The 18585-nt window shown below is 49.9% G+C and overlaps 1 protein-coding gene across 1 annotated transcript in view; it reads right to left on the bottom strand.

Moving 5' to 3' along the window:
• Positions 1-18585, bottom strand: part of LOC133353215 (uncharacterized) — a 31738-nt gene continuing 13153 nt past the window's right edge. Inside the window, exons 2-3 of the mRNA XM_061569289.1 lie at positions 11745-11967; positions 1-9477 (exon numbers count right to left, since the gene is read on the bottom strand). Of these exons, the coding sequence (XP_061425273.1) occupies positions 8453-9477; positions 11745-11967 (1248 nt within the window). The 3' untranslated portion in view covers positions 1-8452. The remainder of the gene's footprint in view (positions 9478-11744; positions 11968-18585) is intronic.

Below are 18585 nucleotides of genomic sequence, written 5' to 3' on the forward strand. Positions count from 1 at the left end.
GTTTTTTTGTGTGCATCGCAGCCAGGTTTCTTTTTGTCGCTGCGTAAATAACGTCTCTCTTTATTGCAAAGCCTGATAGAAAACAAGCATCATTTACAGGTTATATAATACAGTGAAACACCCCCTTGACGCTCTGTGGCGCCATCGTCACCCACACACACCGCAAGTTAGGACATCATCGTACAATAGTGCATTGTTGCAGCATATAGAAAAAAAAAACTACAATTTTATTCTCCCTATTTAAATTACAACCCACTTTTCTTAGCTTTTTTTTACATACATTTTTACATAACCTGGATATATTCGACGAGGTGCAATGCGTACATTCAGTTCCTGGTGCTGGTCCAGGCAATTCAATGATGGTGAGGTTGATATGAAGTCAGATTTTTCTCGGCTGGCACGAGCCTTTGTGATACATCACAATGTGCATCGAATTAATGACTGCGTAGCCGTCTCCTGTGGGTACACGACTCACACCTGTTCCGAGACGTCTGGCCAAAGGGGGAAGATGCTCGGCCAAAATACCCTCTCCCCTTTTTGATTACAGGTCTCATTTACGTATACGTTCATTTGACCATTCTCTCAAAATCTCAATTGTTTTTTTAGGATACTTTAGCTGTGGGTAACGCGCCTCTCTTCAAACAAGGGCTGGCCCTCAACACCCACGCAATTGGAATCTTATGCCGATAATTGTATGCAAAGTGTGAAAAATACAAATGAGTTATTTCGGAGATTAACGGAGTCATATGTACAATCAATTTAATTGTTCACCCGCGACAATGCTCAGGAAGTCAAGCAAAGGCTAGTTTTCTTTTTCCAGGAGGGCCTCTTTCACGAACGATTTAGCCAATCTGCGTGCGTGCTGCCCCCAAACGGACAGCACCTTGAACTGCAGGTATCTCGAGCGCATGACGTTGCCCCATCTCATATGCGATCCAACAACGCCCACACGCTGTAAGTTATTGCAGGCGAGCGCCAATGACGCACTCGATGTCAGCGGTCGCGTCGGATCGGTTGCATCGATGGGGTGTAAGGATTTAATGGATGCTCAGTCCAAATGCCGATGGCATTGTTTTGGTCTCAGGAGCAATTGAGTGGCCAACATTACGCAATGTGTAAAAAGCGACTGCGTTTTCAAAATCGAGCTCACAAACAACTCTGAAAACCGCGCAGATCCCCGTAGAAATTGACCACGCAAATAAACAAAGTATGCGGAACCACGCCAAAATATTACGTTAAGTTACGTAGAAAAATTTAACCGGCCATCCAGAGCTCTTAGCCACCCACTGCGAGAGGCCGTGCCATTCTGATGCGTTTGTCACACACACATGGCGTCTCTGTTAACGACGCCGATGTACAATCAAGTTACAGCGTCCTGGGCACAAGCAGCACACTCACCCCACGCGACTCCACGCGCCACAGGACCCCACACAACACATGCACTACACAAACCCACACGATCCCACACAAACCCACACGATCCCACACGACCCCATGCACCACACAACCCCACACCCCACATGCCCCCATGCACCACACGACTCCACACGAGCCCACGCACCACATGACCTCACGCGCCACACGCACCCCACACACACACAACACGCACCACGTGGTGCGGACATCGGATAGGAAACTGAAAAGGTGCTAAGTTTAAATGGGGAGAAGCAAGCGGTTTGGGAGCAGTGCAGATTATCCAAACAAATTATAGCGACAAGGAATGGCCCTCTTATTCACCATAACTCCAAGCAAACAGCCATGAGTACTTATCCTCCCACTGATCCTAACCAACGACTTCGTGTTGACCCTCTCTAATATTAACCCACATCCAAGCGACGCGAGACCCCATGGTGATGACCAACTCTCTGCTCGTCACGAGCAGCACGCTCCCGTCCGCGACGACGCGAGGCGTGACGACGATTCATGGGGCCGCGATATGCATCGACATAATTGATTCTTTAAAACAAGAACGCTGACGGTCAATGTGGTGGCCGCACGTGGCTGCAATGTCGGTGCGCACCCGTTAAATGCAATGCGCGAAATAAAATGAAGGGGAAAAAAAACCTCCATCGTGGATTCACACACACGCGATTCGACACGTGGTAGCGTGCGCCTCGAGGCGCTTTGGTAGATTTACGAGCGGCAAGTCGGAGTCGAGCATTCTCATCCGTTGTAAAGTGGCTCAGGGTTAGGGGCGCACTCATCAGCCGTTGTAGCACCGCCGCCTCCTCCTAGGCGAAGAGCATTTACGGCGGTTCAACTTTTAAAGTCTTTTCTCTTTTTCTTGTTAAACACGGGGAGTTTCTCAACGCCGAAGAAGGCATTCTTCCCCTGGTGAGTTGGTGAGAAATCAGGCAACGCAAACGCGCGCGTTCGATTGAGCGCTGGGCGAGCTTTCGATGTTGTCATCCAGTCCCATGGTTAAACGGCGAGCTGGCGTGACTCACGCACAAAGTCCTGTGATAGACCATGAACAGAGAGGGAGCTGGGGGGTGGCAAATGCTACCAGTGTCCAACTTGGACAGTGTCCAGAGTGGGCATAAAACAGCCTACACACGCCGTCTGTTTATAGACATGCTTCCTCTCACATTTTCGTATTCCGTAAGTTGTTTCTAATGACACTGCGCGCGTTTACTTTCTTACAACATGAGTATATCTCTCTGTCGAGCACACCACGTCACCCATGGCAATTATATTGTCCTCTCGTTAAACGCCACCGCGGTAACTTCGCTGTCATGCGGATGCTGCCATCCATAGATACAATGCTTCGAAAAAATAATTGTTAGCATTTGCCACCCTGAGCGGTACCTATGAGACATGTTTGGGCCGTGGGCTCAATGCTCAGTCGGATAAATAACACTGGTCAAAACAACAACATTTTTTTCTGGCCTGGACTTTTGCAGCTGTTTTAGACTAATTTCAGGGTGCTGATTCCAAATCTGATGTCAGATTTGCTATATCACATCATTTTTAAATCATGTATATTAAGTTCGCTTGCTTGCTTGCGTGCTTGCTTGCTTGCTTACGGCCGTGTAAATCTTTCGGTCGTTTTTTAACCCACTTCCCATGATCCAATCGAGTTGACATTTTCCACACAGACTCGTTGTGCATGACAATTAATGTTCGTGAAAATTTTTTTCAAAAATTTTACACTTTATAGGACAAAAATATTATATTTAATTACCAATTGTTTAATACTGCAGACAATCATCTGACCCATAGGTGGCAGCCATCTCAAGCCAGAGGACGAGAGGACTCTAGCCGCCACGCATATAAAGGATTTAGAGTGAAAAACTTTGTTTTTACGGGTTTACTTATTATGCTATCGGCTTACCCCATTTTCATTGATTTTACCCGAAATTAACTCTGTCACTTATGATTGCAAGTTGTTGCGAGTCAGTGACCGCTTTAGTGTTAAAATATGGTGCTGTATTTTTAGGATAGTGTGTTTATAATATCATTTTATGAAGATATCCACATTTATTTAATATTTTTCTTCTGCAGTTTTTATTGAACGTGCAATATTTGATATCTCAAATACCTGATGTGATGGACAAAAACTGGAATCAGCACCCCAAAATTACTATAAAACCATTGGAATACCTTATGCCAGAAAAAGTGTGTTGACCAGTGTAATTATTCCTGAAATGGCCCAATCAGCCAAATGTCTGATAATGAATTGTGTTTGAACGTGCTGATGGTCTCTGGTTAATGTTGCACAAAAGAACACGCAGCTGAACTATACTGGCATGCGATAGTCCTCACAGTAGTCGAGGCAATTAGCGAAATTAATGAGTGCACGGTACGTTTAGTCACATGCTGCTTGCGTAATTGACATGTGTAGGGACACGTGCAGAGCCACGCCTGATAATAGAGGCTCACAAACTGCAACCCTGGTGTCGCACAACCACCCCTAAAAGTATTGACACATGTATCGGTCATCTGCGTTCACATGCATCATGTAGTCTATACACGCCGCACAAGCCTGATGATTGGTCCCATGTGACTTAGGAGAGCGGATTCTGATGAGTGGAACACAGGGAGATGACACCGTGTGTGTGTGTGTGTGAGTATCACGTGACGTATAGATAGCAACACACCACAGTAATTCACGTTGGACATAGACGCAATGCCACCATGTAGCCTTTAACAGACAGAGGAGAGTGCACACATGAAGGCCAGCGCAGCATGATGGAGTGATGTGGCCCAATATCCGTGAAACAAAATGCGAAAAAAATCCCCCGTATACTTTCAAGAAACTAAATTTCGATTTAAAGTTTTCGTGACTGCAGGGATCCATCTTCTTGGTTCTTTCGGTAAAGTCACGTAGAAGGGAAGTAATAAAATAATAAAAATAAAACATAATAAAATAAAATAATTCTCACGACGTTTCGGCCACAACGCAAGCAGCCGTCTTCAGGAAACTGTTAAGGGCAAGTGTTGTTGGCGACCTGTGAAGGCCGGCACGTCACTCGAGGGGTGATGTAGTCAGTAACCCCGAGACTAAGGCCGCATGGGGAGCCATTTATCCAGCAGCGGGTGGCCCAAAACTGTGTCTCTAACTTAACATTTCCGTGAGCAGCAATGGTTAAGTAAATACGCCGTGAATTCGCTGGGCACGGCGCGACTGTGTTTGAGCAAGCAGAGAGAGGTGATATTGTCACATTAACCTGCAAAACCGCGCGTTTGGCATGCAAACAGCTGCTGGCAGTCACGCTCTCCCAAGATTATCTGCAGCAAATGATGACACGACGAGGGTATTCATCGAAAGGCGACCGCATTCGTCGTCCGCGTTCGTTTTGTTGTTGATTTGCCAATTGTCAGGCACCACGCATAACGAGGCAGTCGCGGGTTATGAGAGGAACTCTCTAACGCTTCGCTTTCCTATACAGTACCATCATTTAAACAATAAACCGTTGCGTCCTGTTAATTAGGAGAACACGGTAAATGTATCCTAGGGATTCCAAACTGAACTCTACCACGGTCCGCCAATTCCTGTTCAAATGCCAAGTGGTTTGGTGATGCTGCTACTGCGTGTTGGCAGCGGTGAAAGTAAATACACGTCAACACGTGGACGAACCAAACTACTCACCCACCCCCTCTTGTGCCGTATCGGTCTCAATAGATGGCTACACGCTGACGGCACGCGCTTGCCCCGACAGTCTGTTAAAGGCTAAATATGTGGGAGCTTTGTATTTGCTATACAAGCAAAGTGTGTGTGTTAAGCTCTATTGGATACAAAACACTGCAGCGGTTTGCACATGAATTATGTTTTACGACCAAAGCTGCTTGTAAAAAAAAAATCAAACGTAATCACGTATTTTACAGTGGATATAGCGTAATGGAAAAACAAACTAAACACAACACACGCATTAGCGAACCAAGCCAAAACTTAGGGCCCCCAAGCAGCCCGAGGTTTGCGTCACGTACAAATATTGGAAGCGTCAAATATCAGCTCAAATTCAGGTGCTAATCAACATAGCAATCAATTTCACGTCGATGTCAATTACGCTCTGTCCTTAAAGCTCTGTCTACATCTCTTAACTCACAACACCTGTCCCCAGTCTATACACAACAACTCACCACACCTGTGCCCAGTCTATACACAGCAAGTCACTACATCCGATATTAGCAAGCCACTGGAGCTATGCACTTCTGTAAAACTGCTTTTTTGTGTTGAGTTAGTTTTAGTTTTTAGTTCGTTGTCATTCCCCCCGCACCTCCGATTGGCACGGTTGGCTACGTACGGTGCGAACGAAGTTCAACATACATAATATATTATTAATTAAAAAGAATGCCAATGTACTACATAACTATTGTGCCCCCAACCTTTGGAACTCCCTCCACATGCGCCCTCCCTCTACGTTAAATTATCTCCTAACAACCTCCCTCGCTTATCCCCTGCGCCTTCAGAGGCCCATTCTCGATTACTCTCTCTCTCACTCTCCTGCCCTTGCTCAGCTTCCCTCCTCCCCTCTCTTATCCCCGCTCCCACCAACCCCACAGTTCTAATTCGCCATTCTTCCCCTGCGTTCGGGGACGTTTGTGCTGGCAGGGATTTAGTATAACGCGCGCTGTTGCTGTTGTTGTTGTTGTTTGGGCTGTTGTTGTTTGGATCGTTGTTTGTTAAACGTTTGCCTTTTGTCGCCCGTATCATAATTTCTCTGACGCCAAGTTGGAGATGAGTCATTCAACGTGAATAGCAAGACCCTGAGCCGAAGCTGTTTCCATGATGATTGCCGAATTCTCCGGATTATTATAAGAGCTCTGGAAAAGTAATACGCAATGCAGACACATGCCCGGTTTCAATGCAGTAAAATAAATGTGGTCTCACACGCAAACACACATTGCACAACGACATTAACCAAATTATAACACTCGCCCCCGCACGCTTGCTTTAAATTAGGCGGGATGGAGGTGTATCTCACAATTCAGAGAATATGGTCCGGTAATACGAATGTAAAATACAAACCACACGTGCGTGGGATACATGGCGATGCACTTTGAGGACGCAGGACAACAACTAAAACAATACACACAATCGCGAAACCATCAATTGCCCTCGCTCAATAAAACCCGTCAATATCTGGGAAACGTCCAACGTGAAAGCGTCTTTCAAATGACGCGCGCGAAACGTCGCCTTAGGTGCAACACAAACTTAAATGTCCCAATCGAGCTCTAGTGGGCCACGTGGGTTAATTGCATCATCGGGCCCGTTGACCGAGATCGTTATGGTTGTCACCTTCGTGCGCGGTTGCCCACTCTATGAGCCCGTTCGCCAAGGGATGTCCGGTACCAGCTGGGGTAGCAAATGCTGTCAAGTGTCCATCAATGGGCAGTATCCGTCCTTGGGCAGAAAGCGAAGCGTTTTTTTTTTTGACCGCCTGTTTAATATACACACACTTGCTATTCATTGTCGTATTCCATCGATGTTTCATATCACGACCGGTTTTTTTTCTCTCTCTCTTATAAAATTATATTCTATATCAAACACATGACGGTGCCCAAATAATTAAATTTTTCTTCTTTCAAAAAAAGCTACAACGTTGGACTTGTGTGATCACTTGTTTTAAAAAATATTATGCGTTAGCATTTGCCACCCTTGGGTGGTGCCTAGAAGCAATCTCCAGGCCCATGGCTAAAGGGGCTTAAATCACAAAACGCCACCCAGGCACGGCCCACACAGTCTGAGCTTCGAGTGAGCGGACTAAGCCATGCTCGTGCTGTTGGTTCAAACAACATGCCGCGTGCAATCCATACGCGAACCACGGGACGGCAGCAACGCACAGTGCAAGATATGTGCGTGAGCATTCATTCTGAGCTTAAGGTACCCCACTGCGTTTTCACGCCGTCAGAAGAAGCCTATAAAAAAAGATAAAATGGTTAAATAATTTTTCAGCCTTTCTAGTTTCGCTATTATACATCGCTCAGGCAGCGTGACGGATGGTTTTCCAACGTTGCTGCAATGGTAATGGGTGCCCCATGGCTCATGTGGTTATCTGACCGATATATAAAAAAACACACACTTTGGGAGATCATTGATTCTTTTACTTGGCTATGGCTGGCCCACTGATGAGTCCTCATAAGCGTGGATCCATGCTGCGAGCTGCAATATGTGTCAATCGGCGAAAAACCGCTTTACATTTACGTTTACTTCAATGCATTATTGGCGGCTTGAAGTGGCCTACTTGTTGCAGATGTTCGCGGTTCGAATCCAGTGGCCACCCTGGTTGATACTGCAGGTGTAATAACCATCATAATACTACGCGGTTGGACCTTAAACATGTCCTGACTTAAATTGCGCGAGAAGGACATTCGTAAGTGCTGGCGTCTGAGTCCAAATTTGGCAAAACGAAAAACAAAAATGACCCCGCAAATTACTCAATTGGAATTTAGCGCAGCAATCATCGCCACTTATCGGTAGACGTATCCCCAAGGTCACCCTTGAAAACGCGACTCTCATTGTCTCTTGGTTTCTCAAGTGGTTTAAACAAAATATTAAATACATTTGTAGATTTAAAGAACCTTGCGCCACCTTCATTCTTAATCTTCTCTTACCCGCATGTGTGCTTCTAAAGATCTAAAACAAAGTCAATGGTTTATTTTTACAGTTTCAAACTTGTAATGCCGTCGCGTTTGAGAGCTCAAATTGGAGGCGGAGATGAGGGATTGCGTAGGGAGGGGGGGGTGGCGGGGAACATTCAACCGCTTCAATTTCATCACGTAAGTCGTCTGAAGTCACAGCTTCGTAAGTGCAGGCAACACTGCCATGCAGAGGAACGCGATCGCGTTCAGCATTCACCGTCACCGCGGGAAACTCTCTGTTGAAACGCGTGTATGCCACACACGCACACACACAAAAACGCGTGTGTGTGTGCGTGTGTATGCCACAATCGCACACACACACACGTGTGCCACACACACACAGCGCGCACCGTACGCTCCACCGCCATCAAAGCGAGCGTCGCCTAATCCCCAGCAGCCTCCACTTGCTACCGCTGCACTCCCTCCATGAGCCGCAGAGGCCCGAGCACGAGCTGAGCGCGGACGAGGCCATCGGCGGCGTGGGGGGCTCTTCGCCTGGCGGGGCCCCCCGCGAGCTCCGTCCGAAGCCGGCGTCGAGGTGCGACGCTGACGCCCCCGTGTGCACCAGCGCCGCTGCGCTGCTGTTGAGGCGCTGCTGCTGCTGCTGCGGCGCCGACGGCCGAGACGGCGGGGAGAGCCGCTCCACGTGTCCCCGCTGGGGGCACGCGTAGCGCAGCCCGGCCTCGTTGCGCGCCGCGGCGCCGTGGTACCGACCCACGCCGCTGCTCGTGCCGCTGCTGATGCTGGTGGCGGTGGTGGTGGCCGTGGGCATGATCACCGCCTTCCCGTTGCTGCGAGTCTCTTCTCCGTCGATGACGTACTGCTGCTGATGCTGCTGCTGCTGTTGCTGCTGCTGCTGGTGGTTGTTGTCCGCCGCCAGGCGCAGGGACTCTCGCTCATTGGAGTCGCGTTTCTCGTCCTCGGTGTTGAGGGTGAGGTAGCGCAGCACCACGAGGTTGAGGAACGCGCCGATGACCGTGAGGCCCACGAGGATGTACATGAAGCTGAAGGCCACGTAGGGAGGCTCCCGCTGCAGCGAGTCGTTCTTCTGCAGTGCCACGAAGTCGCCCAGGCCGATTGTGGTGAGCGTGATGAAGCAGTAGTAGTACGCCTGGAAGAAGGTCCAGCCCTCGAAATGCGAAAAGGCGGCCGCGCCGATGCACAGCGTGCCCGCGCACGACAGCAGCCCCACCGTCACCATGTTCTGCGTGGACACCTCTGTCTCGCGGAGACCCAGGCAGCACTTGAGGCGCTCCAGGAGGTGCTTCACGAATGTGTTCATCCGCTCGCCGAGGGTCTGGAACATGACGAGCGTGAGCGGGATGCCCAGCAGCGCGTAGAACATGCAGAAGACCTTGCCCTCCGTGGTGCCGGGGGCAGAGTGTCCGTAGCCTGCGCGGCGAGAGGGGTCACGACGAACGGGGGGGGGGGGGGGGGGTGGTAACAAAGGTGCACGTGCTCATGAGGTAGCCGGGTGGAGCCGAGGTATGTTGAAGACATTTTTTGGCCGACTCGAAGAGCGTTTTTATTGTTGTTGTTGTTGTTGCGATATGAACGTGAAGGACGAGGAGGGGCGGATGACCGATGAATCCAAGGGCACGGGCTCACTCAATCCCATGCAACAGATGAGCGCTATATGCAGGTATAGATTTGCCAGTGTATGCGCGTATGTTGGACTTCTTTCGCACCGTTCGTAGCCAACCGCGCTAACCGGAGGTGCAGGAGAAAGACCCCAAACCAAACACAACAATCAGTGTACAAATTAATAGCCGAAATCGAGTAGTTCGGGTTACGCTGTGACGACTGGCGCTGATCCCTAATGAGACTGGGAACGCTCTCAACTGCGGTCATGTAACATCATCCGGGCAGCACTTGCCTCGGTCGGCATTGCGATGCAAATAATAATGATGTGATTTTTTTGTAACGCGCGCAATATTTCACGCACACGAATGACCGTGACGCTGGGGAATGGAGCGGAGGCTTGGTGCCGCTCGAAAGCCAGGCGATAGACAGAGGTGGGGGGAGGGGGGGGAGGCTTTAAGTGCCTCTTAAAAGTCGGCGTAAATTGAACGCTGCTGATGCTGCAGGGGCGAATGTTGCAGCAGCAGCAGGACTACGATGGCCGCATTGCAGACAGTGGTGGCTGCCATGGAGTTGTAGTGCAGGGAAACAGGAGCTGTGGTGCAGGGTGACAGGAGCTGTAGTGCAGGGAGACAGGAGCTGTGGTGCAGGGTGACAGGAGCTGTAGTACAGGGTGACAGGGGCTGTAGTGCAGGGTGACAGGAGCTGTGGTGCAGGGTGACAGGGGCTGTAGTGCAAGGTGACAGGAGCTGTAGTGCAAGGTGACAGGAGCTGTGGTGCAGGGTGACAGGAGCTGTAGTGCAGGGTGACAGGAGCTGTGGTGCAGGGAGACATGAGCTGTAGTGCAGGGTGACAACAGCTGTGGTGCAGGGTGACAGGGGCTGTAGTGCATGGTGACAGGAGCTGTAGTGCATGGTGACAGGAGCTGTGGTGCAGGGAGACAGGAGCTGTAGTGCAGGGTGACAACAGCTGTAGTGCAGGGTGACAGGGGCTGTAGTGCATGGTGACAGGAGCTGTAGTGCATGGTGACATGAGCTGTGGTGCAGGGAGACAGGAGCTGTAGTGCATGGTGACAGGAGCTGTAGTGCATGGTGACATGAGCTGTAGTGCAGGGTGACAGGAGCTGTAGTGCAGGGTGACAAGAGCTGTGGTGCAGGGTGACAGGAGCTGTGGTGCAGGGTGACAGGAGCTGTAGTGCAGGGTGACAGGAGCTGTGATGCAGGGTGACAGGAGCTGTCGTGCAGGGTGACAGGAGCTGTAGTGCAGGGTGACAGGAGCTGTAGTGCAGGGTGGCAGGAGCTGTGGTGCAGGGTGACAGGAGCTGTGGTGCAGGGTGACAGGAGCTGTGGTGCAGGGAGACAGGAGCTGTAGTGCAGGGTGACAGGAGCTGTAGTGCAGGGAGACAGGGGCTGTGGTGCAGGGTGACAGGAGCTGTAGTGCAGGGTGACAGGGGCTGTAGTGCAGGGTGACAGGAGCTGTAGTGCAGGGTGACAGGGGCTGTGGTGCAGGGTGACAGGAGCTGTGGTGCAGGGTGACAGGAGCTGTGGTGCAGGGTGACAGGAGCTGTAGTGCAGGGTGACATGAGCTGTGGTGCAGGGTGACAGGAGCTGTAGTGCAGGGTGACAGGAGCTGTGGTGCAGGGTGACAGGAGCTGTAGTGCAGGGCTACAGGGGCTGTAGTGCAGGGTGACAGGAGCTTTAGTGCAGGGAGACAGGGGCTGTGGTGCAGGGTGACAGGAGCTGTAGTGCAGGGTGACAGGGGCTGTAGTGCAGGGTGACAGGAGCTGTAGTGCAGGGGGACAGGAGCTGTAGTGCAGGGTGACAGGAGCTGTGGTGCGGGGTGACAGGAGCTGTAGTGCAGAGCGACAGGCGCGCGGAGCGATACATCGGGCGACACGAATCGGAGGTGCGTTCTATCGCACGTGGGATGTCAATTTCTATCGACACCCGCTACGATTGCGTCCCACGGGAATTCAATTCGTGCACGCGTGCCGGTGTTCACCTAGGGCGTGAGTGGCGGGGGGTGACAGCGAGCTGCACACCCCATCATAGGGCTCGTGAACAGCAACCACCCCTTACCGATGGTGGTGATGACGGTGATGGAGAAGTAGAAAGACCCGGCGAACTTCCACTGCACGCCGGCTCTGTGCGGCTCCGACAGCATGACCACTCGCTCGAGTTCCCTCCAGTCGTCGCTGCTTACGTTGTACTTGCCTCGCAGGAGATTCTCTCGCTTCTGTAGCCTCTCCCTCTCCACCTCCTCGTTCTTGGACTCGAGAGCGTCGAAAATTGTTGCGCCGACCTGCCAGTGGGTGGGCGTGGGGCGTAGCGGGAGGGGGGGGAGGGCATGGTCAGCGTTGGTTCAAGCAATGGATTTTTCACTGGGTCCTATGGTTTTCATTTCTAGGTTTTTTCGGTAAAGTCACGTAGGTAAAAAATAAAAATGTATAAAAGTAAAATAAAAATGATTTTTATTTTATTTTTAATTTTACTTTTATGAATTTGAATTTTTTACCTACGTGACTTTACCGAAAAAAACCTAAGAATATGAATCCTTGCAGTCACGAAAGCTTCAAATCTAGAATCCTACGGTTTTTCATTCTCATATTTTTTTTATTATTATCAAGTATTTGGCTGCTATACATTTCCACGTGGTAAGCCGCTTCGTCGAGCTGGCATTTGTGATAGCCAGATCGCTTCTGAAATAAAATAAAAGTTTTAGTTTCAATGCTGAAGCCGTTCTCTGCTCAGAGGGCACTGCGTGGCTGGCCGCCCGCAGGTTTAAAGTATCGGCAGGTGCCGCTGGAGTTCTGGGTTACGAAGCTGAATGTCGCAGTCTGCCGCGCGTGATTCATCCACGTTCACGAGGATTGTGTGAGTTGGTGGTCGTAGACCCGGTCAATCAGTGACAGCTGCAATAAATAAACGTTCATCGTGTCTACCCGTGAGATCACTGTATCAGTCTGATTATAGATATTGCACCCAAGAAAACCCCCCGCAATATTGAATTAGCTTCAGCTTAACATCACTCAATTTCCGCGCTGTGAATAGCACTCGATATTTTGTTTGTGCATGCTTCAAACGGCTCTCTAGAGCAACACCTGACATTTAGGTTGTCACTTGATTTGGCTGAACTGTAGCTCTGGCATTTTGCCGCTTGGAGAATGTTACTCAGCGACACCTCGAAAGTAGTTCTATGATGTCTCCTTCTGCAGGCTGTTCTGCATTGCACTGCGAGAGATCGGAGACTTCATCTCGTGACATGATGCCGATAGCACGATTGTAATTAAAGAGTAAAACGAGATGTTTTGTTTGTTTTCACTAAAACGCGGTTCTTCCATACGGGAACACTTGTCGCACAACGCGGAACGTGCCCGTTATAACGAGGAACACGTCGTTATAACGTGGAACACGTCGTTATAACGAGGAACACGTCGTTATAACGAGGAACACGTCGTTATAACGAGGAACACGCCGTTATAACGTGGAACGCGCCCGTTATAACGTGGAACACGTCGTTATAACGTGGAACACGTCGTTATAACGAGGAACACGTCGTTATAACGAGGAACACGTCGTTATAACGAGGAACACGTCGTTATAACGAGGAACACGTCGTTATAACGAGGAACACGTCGTTATAACGAGGAACACGTCGTTATAACGAGGAACACGTCGTTATAACGAGGAACACGTCGTTATAACGAGGAACACGTCGTTATAACGAGGAACACGTCGTTATAACGAGGAACACGTCGTTATAACGTGGAACACGTCGTTATAACGTGGAACACGTCGTTATAACGAGGAACACGTCGTTATAACGAGGAACACGTCGTTATAACGAGGAACACGTCGTTATAACGAGGAACACGTCGTTATAACGAGGAACACGTCGTTATAACGAGGAACACGTCGTTATAACGTGGAACACGTCGTTATAACGTGGAACACGTCGTTATAACGAGGAACACGTCGTTATAACGAGGAACACGTCGTTATAACGAGGAACACGTCGTTATAACGTGGAACACGTCGTTATAACGAGGAACACGTCGTTATAACGAGGAACACGTCGTTATAACGAGGAACACGTCGTTATAACGAGGAACACGTCGTTATAACGAGGAACACGTCGTTATAACGAGGAACACGTCGTTATAACGAGGAACACGTCGTTATAACGTGGAACACGTCGTTATAACGAGGAACACGTCGTTATAACGAGGAACACGCCGTTATAACGAGGAACACGTCGTTATAACGTGGAACGCGCCCGTCATATAACACAGGAGGTGGGAACCGCAGCAGAATGCACCGAAGGCAGAAGCAGATCGCGTCGTCATTCAATCCACTTCGTGTTTCACAAATCGTGTACAGTCTGTGATACGTTGAAACATGCATTTTCATTATTTTTATTATTTTGCTGCTATACATTCCCACATGATAAGCCACTTTGTTGAGCTATCATTGTGGCCAGGTCGCTTCTGACACAAAAAGCAAATAGCTTAGAGGGCTTTACTTGGTAAGAAAAAAAAGAGATTAGTTTCATTTGTATATATTTTAAATGACGTGTTTACTTTCCTATACTTTATACTCCTGTTGTGTTTTTCTCACCTCTCCCCCCACCCCCACCCCACATACCTTCAAACACAGCGACACTAATAACCCTGAGCTGGTGGTGAAAACTCCAAGTTCCCATGGGCAGAGATCAGTGTAGCCACGGGACAAACGCTGCTCACAACTTCTCACCGAGCGGTGCAGCAGCCTCCCCAGGCGCTTCTCGTTTCATTCAAAGTCAGCGCCGTTCCGTGTGCAAAAGGGCATCGATAAGGCAGTGCTTGGTCCCCTCCTGCTCACAGCCCCGAGGCAGTGATTTACACATTCAGCGAGTCTACCCACAGGGCATCCACTGTTGACGTCCCCACAAAGCGGTACTTCGCTGTATCGACCACGGAGAGATGATGGGCTGAGTCAACCCCCCCCCCCCCCCCCTCCGACCAGGATGCCAACTCAAATTGCGAGACGTTTGCTCTGCCGCAAAGATCACCGGGCCGGCTAAATTTGGTTAAGGGGCCGTCCATAAATGACGTCACGCGATTTTGTGCGATTTTGGACGATTTTTTACCCCCCCCCCCCCTCGTCACACGGCGTCACAGAAAAGTCAGACCACACCTCAAATATGACGTCACGAAATTTTTTTTTCAAATCGCTTTAAACTATTGTCATTGTAGTGCGTATTTAATGTGGCGCTGCACTCTGATGTTGTAGGAGAAAACATTTATTAAAAAGTATATTTAATCAAGTAGAACGCAATGCCAACGCAGCAGCAATGCCAACGCAGCAGCAATGGCAACGCAGCAGCAATGCCAATGCAGCAGCAATACCAATGCAGCAGCAATGCCAATGCAGCAGCAATGCCAATGTAGCAGCAATGTCAATGCAGCAGCAATGCCAATGCAGCAGCAATGCCAACGCAGCAGCAATGCCAATGCAGCAGCAATGCCAATGCAGCAGCAATGCCAATGTAGCAGCAATGTCAATGCAGCAGCAATGCCAACGCAGCAGCAATGCCAATGCAGCAGCAATGCCAATGCAGCAGCAATGCCAACGCAGCAGCAATGCCAATGCAGCAGCAATGCCAATGTAGCAGCAATGCCAACGCAGCAGCAATGCCAATGCAGCAGCAATGCCAATGCAGCAGCAATACCAATGCAGCAGCAATGCCAATGCAGCAGCAATACCAATGCAGCAGCAATGCCAACGCAGCAGCAATGCCAATGTAGCAGCAATGCCAATGTAGCAGCAATGCCAACGCAGCAGCAATGCCAATGCAGCAGCAATGCCAATGCAGCAGCAATACCAATGCAGCAGCAATGCCAATGCAGCAGCAATGCCAATGTAGCAGCAATGTCAATGCAGCAGCAATGCCAATGCAGCAGCAATGCCAACGCAGCAGCAATGCCAATGCAGCAGCAATGCCAATGCAGCAGCAATGCCAATGTAGCAGCAATGTCAATGCAGCAGCAATGCCAACGCAGCAGCAATGCCAACGCAGCAGCAATGCCAATGCAGCAGCAATGCCAACGCAGCAGCAATGCCAATGCAGCAGCAATGCCAATGCAGCAGCAATGCCAATGTAGCAGCAATGTCAATGCAGCAGCAATGCCAACGCAGCAGCAATGCCAATGCAGCAGCAATGCCAACGCAGCAGCAATGCCAATGCAGCAGCAATGCCAATGCAGCAGCAATGCCAACGCAGCAGCAATGCCAATGCAGCAGCAATGCCAATGCAGCAGCAATGCCAACGCAGCAGCAATGCCAACGCAGCAGCAATGCCAATGCAGCAGCAATGCCAATGCAGCAGCAATGCCAATGCAACAGCAATGTCAATGCAGCAGCAATGCCAATGCAGCAGCAATGCCAATGCAGCAAAGGGCCACCAGCAAATCCCTTCACCCCGCTCCACACACCACACTGCTGACGGGGGAAATTGATTGACAAGAAAACACAAGTCAAGTCATGACCCAAAGTGGTTGATGACATCTTACCAATGCTTGCTGAGTCTATGACCTTCCTCTCGGTGGAAATTGTGTCTGTGTCTGTATATATGGATGGCTTCACGAACGAATCTTTGTTGATAGCCAGTAGGCTTGCAAAGTACCATCGTCTTAGAGAAATCAATTCCGTGTGGGCCAAGGGTGGACGCGGGGACACTGGAAGAGTAGCTGACAATCGTCTGGAAAGTTCCCGAAGGGGGCGTGATTAAGGGCGGAGCCAGAGAGGGAACAGGCGCGGTGTAGCCTGGAATTCATCTTGTTGGTTCTTTCGGTAAAGTCACATAGAATGGAAATAATAAAATAATAAAACATAATAAAATACAATTCTCACGACGTTTCGGCCACAACGCAAGCAGCCGTCCTCAGGTGGAGAACAGGTCTGTCGAGGAGACAGAGTCAGAATAGCTTGGAACCGTCGAGAATATTCCAGAGGTGGGCGTGGCCGAGGGTGGAGCCAGGCCGCGCCGGTGAAGGATAAAAGGAGAGCTCCGATCACGTATTGGGGCTGTCTGCAGGTGAAGTGGAATCCAAGTGTTATGTCTACATCGTGGGTCAGACAGCACGTTGGCTCCTCTCACCCGCTATAGTTATCCCGTATGGAGAGGAATAGGTGTATTTTGGTCCTGTGTGTAACAAGAGTGAGAGATAGGTGTATTTAGTGCGGTGTTACGTAAATGTAGAATAAACGTTCCTGCCTCCTAAATAGTGTTTCTGAATGGTTCACTCAATATGTGTAGAGGAGTAGAGGAGTAGAGTGGTGGCATCGTGTGCGCTGTCCGGTGCGATGACATCACGGGACGTGGGGTCACGTGCGCTGGGCAGTGCACGTGACGTCACGTCTCCTCGGGTATTTAAGGGATACCCCGTGACGTAAGCGGGGTCACCGTGGTAACAGGTAAAGTAAACAGGGTGAAGAGGGAACCAGGGGTAGAGAGAGGGATCGAATAGGGAGTCTGGGGAGAAGCCGGTGGTAGCCGTAGAGGTGCTTCTCTCTCTCCGCTCGGTGGAGTCGGCAGACTCCACGATCCGACACGAGAGAGAGAGAGAGACCGGAGCTAGCCGGCAGGGACCCGGACTCAGAGTAGGACCCCTAGTCCCTGGGATATGTGTACCCTGTGTAGTATTGATAAGCGTAAATAAACCCTGGCGAAAGCCCCTAACTTACCTCCATCTCCGAGTACGTACGTCAGGAACTACTCAACATATGTATCACTTTTTTTTACCAGGTAAGGCCCACTGAACTGTGCCGCGCTTTTACAGAAGCGACCTCGCCACAAATGATAGCTCAACGAAGTGGCTTATCACGTGGGAATGTATAACAAACCAAATACTCTAAATTCAGGAAATGTAGATCTGTCAGTCATCTCAGCCAGTCATCACAAGATGCCTCTGTCTGTGCCATGACCTCCTGCCAGCAAGCCTTTGACAATTCACTTGGCCTCACGATGCACCTATCCTAACACATAGGCCGTGGTGACGCCACCTGTTGTTTTATATATATATATACAAATCTTCACGTTTTGTCACTTCTGAATATTCCAGCTCAGGGGTTTAAAACCGTGATCGCGGAGCGATGAACACCGCTGTAGCAGGCCCTGTGGCACGGCGCACCAACACAATTGAGCGAGGCAATTGAAGGGAACATAAGATATTAGTTCTGCGGTGTCGTCTCCCAGATGCCCGTTTTGTTTACACATGTGGTGACGTGGCACAGCGATCTGCCATTGCCAGGTGAGATTGTCCCCAGGGTGAGATCGTCCCCAGAGTGAGATCGTCCTCTGGGTGAGATCGTACCCAGGGTGAGATCGTCCCCAGAGTGAGATCGTCCCCAGTGTGAGATCGTCCCCAGGGTGAGATCGTGCCCATGGTGAGATCGTCCCCAGAGTGAGATCGTCCCCAGGGTGAGATCGTGCCCATGGTGAGATCGTCCCCAGAGTGAGATCGTCCCCAGAGTGAGATCGTCCCCAGAGTGAGATCGTCCCCAGAGTGAGATCGTCCCCAGGGTGAGATCGTCCCCAGGGTGAGATCGTCCCCAGAGTGAAATCGTCCCCAGGGTGACATCGTCTCGTCTCGCCACGCGACGTCGATGGCACAAACCCGGATCGTTATTGGGACTGGGGACACCAACGTCACAAGCAGAGGCGTCGTAGCGACGTTATCAGCTCAATGGGGTGCGGCAAAAACCGGCCAGCGTGGGACCCCAGCATTGGATCCGTCTCGCACGGTCGCCATACGTTACCGCTCTAAAATTAAATTAAAATGAAACATGCAACGGAAATGAAATCATAGTCATGATTAAAGAATAATGCGAACCGCGTTTTAAATATTTTGATGTTGTTATTGTTCTTTTACAACAAATC

This window comes from Lethenteron reissneri, chromosome 43 (genome assembly GCF_015708825.2).
Source record: "Lethenteron reissneri isolate LAM-NWPU_2019-01 chromosome 43, ASM1570882v1, whole genome shotgun sequence".
Taxonomy (NCBI): domain Eukaryota; kingdom Metazoa; phylum Chordata; class Hyperoartia; order Petromyzontiformes; family Petromyzontidae; genus Lethenteron; species Lethenteron reissneri.